The sequence below is a fragment of the Adiantum capillus-veneris genome, chromosome 7 (genome assembly GCF_014529385.1).
Source record: "Adiantum capillus-veneris isolate H3 chromosome 7, ASM1452938v2, whole genome shotgun sequence".
Taxonomy (NCBI): Eukaryota; Viridiplantae; Streptophyta; class Polypodiopsida; order Polypodiales; family Pteridaceae; genus Adiantum; species Adiantum capillus-veneris.
Genome location: NC_140937.1, coordinates 97,525,609 through 97,535,129, shown reverse-complemented (window position 1 = coordinate 97,535,129; position 9,521 = coordinate 97,525,609). Strand labels below are relative to the sequence as shown.

At 44.7% G+C, this 9,521-nt stretch overlaps 1 protein-coding gene across 2 annotated transcripts; it reads right to left on the bottom strand.

Moving 5' to 3' along the window:
* Nucleotides 1–7,077: 7,077 nt before the first annotated feature.
* LOC147454288 (uncharacterized) lies at nt 7,078–9,182 on the bottom strand. Of its 2 annotated transcripts, XM_086517310.1 has the most exons (4): nt 8,715–9,182; nt 8,439–8,585; nt 8,062–8,183; nt 7,078–7,906 (listed from the first exon to the last, which is right to left on the bottom strand). In XM_086517310.1, the coding sequence occupies exons 1-4, from the start codon at nt 8,791–8,793 to the stop codon at nt 7,835–7,837; spliced, it is 420 nt and encodes a 139-aa protein (XP_086373436.1). In that variant the 5' UTR covers nt 8,794–9,182; the 3' UTR covers nt 7,078–7,834. The 2 variants fall into 2 exon arrangements, 1 of the variants encoding a protein (XP_086373436.1); XR_015188765.1 differs by lacking the exons at nt 8,439–8,585; nt 8,715–9,182 and having other exon boundaries at nt 7,078–7,941; nt 8,062–8,371.
* Between the last annotated feature and the right edge of the window lie 339 nt (nt 9,183–9,521).

Sequence of the window (9,521 nt, the reverse complement as noted above, 5' to 3'; positions counted from 1 at the left end):
GTCGTGGGATAAAACACCACTGTACAGTGCCTTATACACCTCAGCAAAATGGTGTTGTTGAGAGGAAAAACGGGTCACTGACGGAAAAACGGGTCAAGCTTTACCGCATTCTTTTTGGCTTGAGGCCATCATGTGTGCCACTTATGTACTTAACAGGTGTCCTATGAAAGCTTTGCAGTCTATTACTCCATATGATGCGTGGCATGATAGAAAACCTTCTATTGAGAACATGCGTGTTTTTGGCTGTTTGGCATATGCTTTGGTGCCACAAATGCAGCGCAGAAAATTGGATGATAAGGCTGTCAAATGTATTTTTGTTGGTTATAGTGCTGAAAGCAAAGGTTACAGGTTGTATCATCCGCAAACAAAACGTATTTATGTTTTTCGGGATGTAGTGTTTGTGGAAGATTCTGTTCAGCCCTTGCTCTCATGTACTAGAGACAGTAATGTAAGCTCACAGGACATTTATGACACTTTGTTGCCTCTTTTCAGTGGTAGAAATACGAATGTAAGTTCCAATGAGGCAAATGTACAGCCTATGGGGGTTTCTGAAAATGTTTTAGATCAGCCTATTACTGATGCAGATGTACATGATGTACTTGATGAGGAAAGGGCTGAAAATGAGCAGGCTAGAGGTATGCCAAAATGGCTGGTGCACACTTTGCGTGACAGTAAATTGGATGCACCTTTGTCTAGTCGTACTCGTTCAGGCTCTCGCCATGCATCTTATGCATCAGATTGTTATGCTTTGGCTGTGTCTAGTTTACATGATGTTGAGGAGCCTCTGTCTTTTGATGAAGCACAGAATTCAAAAAATTGGATGGCTGCCATGCAATCATAATATGATGCACTTATAGAAAATGACACATGGACTTTATGTGATTTGCCTCCTGGCAAAAAGGCCATTGGTACGAAGTGGGGTTACAAGTTAAAACGCACGCCGGATGGTGAGATCGATCGCCATAAGGCTCGACTTGTTGCAAAGGGTTATGCACAGCAAAAAGGCATAGATTATGAAGAGAATTTTGCTCCCACTTGTCGTATGACTACTGTGCATTTTCTATGTGCATTGGCAGCTCATTTTGGTTGGGATGTACATCAATCAGACATTGTTACTGCTTTCTTGAATGGTGACATATTTGAGGAAGTTTATGTAACGCAGCCTCGCGGTTTTGTCATAAAAGGACAAGAGGACAAAGTGTGCAAATGTAACAAGGCTTTGTATGGGTTGAAGCAATCTCCTCGTGCTTGGTATGAGAAAGCTGACACTCATTTGGTCCAACAGTCCAACAGAAAGCACATTGTATGTAAAGCGTGAGGGTGATGTATTTCTCATCGTGGTTCTTTATGTTGATGATTTGCTGATCACTGGACCAAATGAGAGACATATTGCTGAATTTAAGGCTGATTTGAATGCTACTTTCAAGATGAAAGATTTGGGGCTGTTGCATCATTACTTGGGTATACAGTTTAAGCAGTGTGATGGTGGTATTGCCTTGTGTCAGAAAAGTTACATAGAGACATTGCTATGTAAGTTTGGACTTGAGGATTGCAAACCTATTGCCACTCCCATGGAAACAGGTTTGAAGTTGAGTCTACATGATGCTGGTGATCCTGCTGATGTCACTCTTTACCAAACTGCTATTGGCTGTCTCATTTACGTATGAAACACGAGGCCGGATATTCAGTTTGCAGTCTCACAGGTCAAGAGATTTATGCATAGCCCAGGGTCTAAGCATTGGCAAGCTATCAAGAGGATTTTCTGCTACCTTAGTGGCACTTTACATCTTGGCTTGTTTTATCCCAAGGGGGGATCATTGCTGCCAGACTTACATGCTTTTTCGGACTCAGATTGGGCTGGTTGTTTTGACACGCGAGTGTCCACAAGTGGTTTTTGTTTCATGCTTGGCAGTTCATGTATATCATGGTTGAGCAAGAAGCAACCTACTGTGGCCACTTCGAGTTGTGAGGCTTAGTACAGGGCAGTCTTCACAGCTACGGTTGAGTGTGTATGGCTCAGACGCCTTATGGCTGATTTGGGTGTTGGACAGGACACTGCCAACACTATCTACACTGACAGTCAGAGCGCATTGGCAGTTGCGAGGAACCTAGTTTTTCATGCTCGCACAAAGCACATTGAGGCGCATTACCACTATGTCAGGGAGAGGCTCTCAGCAAGAGAGATCAGCTTGGCTTATGTGCCAACACAAGACAACCTTGCAGATCTTTTCACAAAGGCATTGTCTCTTGAGAAGCTTGAAGCTTTCCGCAAAGCTTTGGGCTTACTCCCCTTTGTGGACTGATCCTGTCCTCAGGGCATGGCACTTCCCTTTACTCATGTGCCAGCTCTCGTTCACCGCATCACTCCAGGGGGGATTTGTTACCATATACATGTGGTAGTGATGTGTGTGAACACACTAGGACCGCCGGGGCATTTTTTCCCTCTTTAGGAGGTTTTTTCCCCCGAGCATTGTATATACGCCCATCACTCTAGGGCTATCTATCTTTCCATTGCACACTAAGTAACACACTCTCTATTGTGTGCCTTGAGCTTCCTTCGTCTTCTCCAAGCTGTGTGTGTTTCTCTGCAATAGATGACTCACAACCCACTTGTTTCAAAGAAGTGATTCTCGGATGTGGTGGTTGCGGTCCTAGAACTGGAGGTGGTAAGGGTGTTGTTTGAACAACATTTTGGGCCCTAGGGACCATGTGTTGTGACGTTTGTTCAAGAGGTGAGGCCGGCATCAATGCAGGCACTCGAGGTGTGTCTGTCCATGCTAAGGTTGGTCTATTGGCCATCGCGCGCTTAAATACTATGCAATCCTTAGCTTGATGACCATGCCTCCCACAGGCATTGCAATTCCCATTGAATTTCACTCTAAAAGTAGGTCATTCACTGGTACTATGCGGACCATAGCATACTGAGCACCATTGTTGCTCCCTTCTTGGATACATGTGATTGTTTTGCGGAGCACGATTGTCTCTAAGACTCTCTTGAATAGCCTTGGTGAGATCTGCTAAAGTCATCTCAGATATCTTTGGCTCCTTAGCAATAGGCTTTAGGGTCACTGGTTGATGCCCCGATGCTTGCGAGCTAAAAGATTTAGGCTCGACAGACACTCTTTCTCCTTGAATCATTAAATTATCCTCCAATTGGATTGCATTGGTGGTGACTGCTTCCCAAGTGGTGATACCTCTAATGACTAGGCCATTGTAGATACCCTCATGTCGTAATCCCCTTATGAATCTATCAAGAAATTGATTATTATTGAAGTGCTCATTTGGATTACAACGAGAATTCAAATGCTTCAAGCGACTAATAAAGTCTCACCAATTCTCCTTCCTCTCGTTGAGCTTTCTGGAGCTGAGAGGCAACACCCCAAAGCACTCCCTCTCGTATGTATTCTTTCAAAAACAGTCTCCTAAGAGTAAGGTAAATCGTTTTTTCTTCCACCCTTAGGGTTCTATACCAGTCCCCTGCCTTCCCACTTAAGGTTAGGCTTAAAGCATTACTCTTATGCAGGTCATTGTGTTCTCCTAGAGAATCGCATATTTGTTCAAACACTTCGATATGCTTTCTCACATCCCCGTCTCCACTAAATTTTTATGTGAGCTTGGCTATTTGTACTGCCTTACTTCTAGGCTCTCTATCAGGCGTGTTATGCATATTCTCAGCAATAGATCAACCGATAGCTTGGGCAAATGTTGCCAAGTCACCTAAGTGAGCAGGCACCGTGGGTGAACGCGCTCCAGAGACTACATGTGGAGTAGGTATTGGCATTGGGCTTGGCGCATAGGAAGCCCTTGGGCGGCCCAAAGTTCATATGTGTTGCTCTAGGCATAGCAGACATTGGATATGACATGCTAATGCTAGCCGGTATAGTCCCATGGTAATAAGAACTTGGGTGTTATGTTTGTGGAGCATAGGTAGTTGAAACAATGCCAAGGGGTAGGGACTACATGAGTACGTGGACCCATAGGTGCATACGATTGGTACACACTTGTAGGTACTATTGCAGTCATTGTGCTACCATGTAGCGGTGCTTTACTAACAAATGAGGTCCATGGCGTATTTCTCGGCATGCCCATCATTGGGGTAGGCATGATAGCCGTGGTGTCATCAAGGGAAAGATGAGCTAGACTTGGAAAGGTAAAGCTATCACTTGTGGGCTCAGATTGGACCGAGACCCCTGGCGAAACAACATATGGGGGATCCATCGGACTTACCGAGGGAGTCTCCATTTGCGATAAGGTTGGTTGTTTAGCCTTCCTTGTATCCAAGAATCTCATGAGACCCGTTGAAGGCATGTGGATCCCCTGGTTCTGTCTCTCTAACTCAATGACCCTATGGATGACCTCACAAACTCTTTTTTGTTGATCCTCCACACTAGTAGCACCCATTGTGGATTGTAGGACATCTAACCAACCCACATGATAGGTGTGACCTGTGTATAGGTCTGTTAGAGTTTCCGTTTGTAGTTCGTACTCCCAGTTCTCATTTAAGAACGCTCCATCTAGGATAGAGGTGCTAGGGGTGTCCTTTGAATTAGATGCAATGTGGCTCTCTATGGATTGACCCTTAGTGGTCGCTAATTCAGGAGCACTTGATTTCTCTCCTAGCAATGATATTGGCATAGGAGTTTTCTCTTTTAGCTCTCTTCGTTGCTCCGCCTTGCGTAAGCTCTCAATTTCCTTTTCCCTAGCCGCGATGATATATCGCTGAACCTCTTGTACTGCGGCAAGGCTTCTACCATCAAGTAGTATAACCTCGGAGGGGAATAGCTCTGAAGAGTCAGGAGATGCAATGAATGAAGTATTCACGTGTACATTCTCTAAGGGTATAGGGTCTACGTTGGTCATGAATGGAGAATTTACTTCTCCACCCCCCTCATTTACATCATCAACTCCATGTTCGGAGCAAGTGGCTCTACTAAAGGTTTCCTTCAAGCGGCTAAGCACGCTTGGCCCGGACCGTGGACCCATGGCATGCATGTCTTGGCTTGAGCTATCGGGATTAGGCATTGGGAAACTCTCCATGACGTCGTAGTCAGAGGAAGAGTCACTAGCCGCTATGTTCGGGTCTTGGTTTGTACTACCTTGGGTCCCCGACGAGGGTCCGGAACCTAAGGTAGGTGGATATTGAGAACTCACATAAGTCAAAATTCTCTCTAGTTGCTCCATCTATAGAACACGACCAGAGCGCAGATGCATGTGCCTTTGGCACCCTACAAGCATTGGCGAATAACCTCGAAGGTTAACCGCTTACTTTTTTAAGCGTTCGTTTTACTCATGTTTTTTATATTTTTTAAATATTTTTGAATGATCGGTTTTTTGATTAAAGTGTGTGATAACTCAAAACGAGCGTATCACTCAGAGGGTCGCGGTGTGCTTTACAGCACAACGTTCGGTCACCTGAGGCTCCGTTGGTCCTCAAAATAGTCGATTTTTAGCTACGTGTGAAGCTAAAATTCGTAATTTTAAAGGGCGATAGATGCCTAAGCCTGAGCGTGACCTTGGGCTTGGGTCTGGGAGATATTCCCGATCCCGGTCCTACCTTTTAAAAAAAATTTGAAAAATTGGATAAGGTTGCCGCGGCCTGCGCGCAAGCACACACACACACACTCTACCTACCTACTTCCAATTAATACACCTACTGTTACACACTAACACACTCTATTAGCTCTCACAAATCTACTTTCTACTTACTGTACTTTATATTACATAGAACTAACTACCTTACACAACACAAAATCCTTCTTCTCAACACACACACCCTCCTTCCTTACCTTTCCTACAATTGAAATTGCACCACAAAAGAAGCACAGAGTGCTATTCAAGCTTAATGCACGGCATTTCCCTGGTAGTGGCGCCAAAAATGTGCGCGTATGTCGCACGTGTCAATGCAAGGAACTTGTCGATACACTATGTGCGAGCCAAAAATGGTTCCAAGCACGCAACTAGACTAATCTAGAAAGCTCAAGAGAACAAGGGTGTGTCACTCACCGCTCTACGCACGCCTTCGTGGTAGATTCCTCGTCGCGATGAAGAAGAAGCTGCAATCGTGCCGCGCTCAACCGCTTCGCCGTCACCGTGCCATCGTCGCAATGCTTGATCACACACACACTCTCTCTCTTTCTCTCTCTCACTCGCACACACACATACACACACACAAGGAGGTGAAGAAGAAGAAGATGGAGATGAAGCAAGAGCACTCTTCTATTGCACAAATGCGAGAATGAGTGAATTTTAGGTTTAGATGACTTTTATATGAGCTCGCCCCATTCACACTTGGGCGCCCATGCTTAGCCAACTAACCCTTGAATGTCCAGTTAGAGTGCGCCTCTCATCGGTGATCACTCTACCCTTTTCATATTGGACCGACAAGCCCGGTACCTGACTCTACCAAATAAATTATGAGGCGTCCGTCGTAGGCGATAGGGTGTCCGTGAGCCGTGAGAGTTAACAAAAATGAAGTAAAATAAAAGCTAAATTGAATGAAGAGAGAGAGAGAGAGAGAGAGTTAAAGTTGAGAGTTGAGAGTCTGAAGATCATGAGCTTGTGTATGGGAAGGTGCACAATGCAACCCTAGCTAGGAGACACCATTATTCATGAGGAAGAGAAAGAGTAACCTATAAGATGGCCATTTCAGATTGCATCATCATGCAGGCTTGTGTTGATCAAAAACCCAAACTCATGTACATGAGCCTAGCAGGCTTGGTAGCAGTGAGTACAACCTCTCTAAGCTTGTAGTCCATCAAGACAAGGGCTTTCCAAAAACCTTGTCTACACAAAAAACAAATAATATAAGGTCACACTTGAAGCCGTTTCCGGGTTTGGGCCAAAACTTGAAGCATTTGAAAGCAACGCCACCAAATTCAAGTTGTATTCATTCATTGTTGATGATAAGTTATGTTGTCATGATATGGAGATGACAGGGAGGCACCAGGGCATTATGTTTCTGGTTGCAAGGGAGCATAAGCATGCCAATAGGATAGATGATTCATTTTCTGTCATTGATTTCGGGAGAGAGAGAGAGAGAGAGAGAGAGAGAGAGAGAGAGGGGGGGAGGGAGAAATGGAATGAAACGAAATGTTACATTAGCGTGTTTGACTCTAGTACAGTGTCAGGGGAACATAAACATAAAAATAAATGAGGGCACCTAGAGTGTGTAGAGATATAAACAGGTTCAAGGCATCAAGGTTCCATTTGCAAGGGAGCATCAACATGCAACCAATAGGACAGACAATTCATAATTTTCTTTGCTTGTCATTGATCCACACACACACACACACACAGGCCAATGTGCCAGGCAAGCTCCAACCAAAACACGCAGTAGAACTGCATGAGTGCCCAAATCAATCTTGGCTTGCTCTGCAAGGATGTGTGCAGGTGTACATGCACAGGTGTTTCTTTTAATACAAATATGTGTTGGCAACCTGTTTAGAGAGTTGAAGTATGGAATGTACTTGAGCTTCAGCAATCTCAATGGTACGAGTTTTGTCGAGCCACGTTTAACCTCAACAGTAACCTTATCTTCTCCATTGCTCCAAAATGTGAGTTCCTCAAGCCTTGGCAACTGATCACCAACTTTCACAAGGTTTGCCCCTAGCCCACCTACTAAATTGTGCACTTTGAGATCCGAACACTCAAATATTAACAGCTTTTCCAGCCAACTAGCTCATCATGTCTCAAATCTTGCAAGACGAGCACGATTAGCCACCCTACCTTTGGAACTCCTTCGAACCTGTCATCTTTGCAACTTCTTGTATATTTTCCAATCTCAAAACTCGCAGAACCTTGATATTTCTCCCTTCAATATTGCTCTGATGAAGGCTCATGCTATGCAGTCTTCTTGGATGAGGGCAACTATAATTTGCTTTGTACTACTTCTACTGCACTCCGATTTCTGCATGCATACATGCAAATGATGCATTGATTGACCTACAATACACAAACATTATGCTCACAAAGCTAACACATATGTGCACGTGTGCAACTCGTGTACTCCACATAGTGTTGAAGCCTAAGGTGTCAAAATTATCAGTTACAACAATAACTTACAAAGGCAACCATCGATGGATTCAAGCTCAATACCGCGTCACCCACATCTGGCAGTTTAACCTCAACACTGACATTATCTTCTCCATTGAGGCCCGCAACCCCAGCAAGTAGATCAATCTCTACTACAATGACATGGCCGACTTGCTCCTCTACTCATGCTACAATTAAAAGGGTACAGAGAGAAGACAGAGCCCAGAGATTATGTGCCTTCTTTGGCAGCTTGTCCCCCCGCTTCAAGTTGAACTTTACCTCTCACATCACTCCTTTGGAGAAAAGGGGAATCGCGGGAGCCATCAGATTATGTGAAATGTCCTAAAGAGAGGGAGTTGCTGAAATCCAGTTGCCAACAAAGCTCACGTCTGACAGATGAGTGCTACGGGTGGAGTCAGGACAGCAACTGCTCCATGGGCCTCTTTCCATTAAAGTAGCCCCAATATCAGTCCAGCCCACAACTTCGGTTGTGATGACCATGGCACTGTCTGGATCAAGGGCTGCTACAGGGCTGCCGACACCAGTCGCATAGCCTACAACATCGCATTCTCCATCTCATTCTCTCATCTCTATAGGTAGCAGTGCTGGTTGTAATCCTACATTGGACTAGAGCCAAACGTTCAAGAATCCGTGGACGCTCAACCTCCAGCCACTAGTATCACCATCAGAAAGGCGAACTTCTTGAAGAGGTGAAACACGGTAGGCGAGCAGGGAGGAGCCACACAAGCGGGTAGTGCACATGGTGGAAAGGGACAGAAAAGCCTGTGAAAAGAGGCGAAATGGCAATTGTATACAAGGGCAGTAGTGTGAGCAATGACATGAGTTGGGGCTCCATTTACAAAGGAAAGCGTGACAAGGAAGGTGGCACGCAGAGCAGAAGATGGCAGCGCAGGAGTGACTGGCTTGTGTTTGCAGACTGTGGGCAACACAATGGCAAGGCAGAGTCTGAGGGGTATCGTGAAGTAGCTTCAAGGTTAGGGTTAGGCAAAGTTAGGATTTTGATAGTATTTAGGGTTAGAGCAACGAGTTGAAGATAGGGTTAGGATTTTGGTTGTAGGGCAACTCTCTCTCTCTCTCTCACGTACACACACACACACACACAAAGAGTCCTCATGGCGGTGAGATCACCTCAAAACCCCCAAGATATGTCCATCATGAGATGTACACACTCTTCATTTCAATGAGTGCCCACTATCTTATTTCAATCAATTACCATTTTTGGCCTATCAAAAAATGTTTGAAAATACAACTCAACCTTTTTCTATTTTAGTCAGCAAAAAGAGAAGGCATCACTATAGCCTTTGCACTTTGGGAAGGAAAAAAGAGGAAAATTGTATAATCTTTCTATTACCCAAGTGTGGTAGATTGGTTATGCCATTTCCCTCTTGGGATAGTTTCCTACAACGTTAAAACTCTATTCTTATCGGGTGTGTGGGTGGGTGCCCATGTGTGTGTGCTTTCAAAAAATA

Coding starts and splice junctions, on each gene's coding strand:
- LOC147454288 (XM_086517310.1), bottom strand. CDS start 8,793: ATGTGCACTACCCGCTTGTGTGGCTCCTCCCTGCTCGCCTACCGTGTT. Junction 8,184..8,438: donor TTGCTGTCCTGACTCCACCC/GTAGCACTCATC, acceptor ATGTCATTGTAG/TAGAGATTGATCTACTTGCT. Junction 7,907..8,061: donor ATCCATCGATGGTTGCCTTT/GTAAGTTATTGT, acceptor GTATGCATGCAG/AAATCGGAGTGCAGTAGAAG.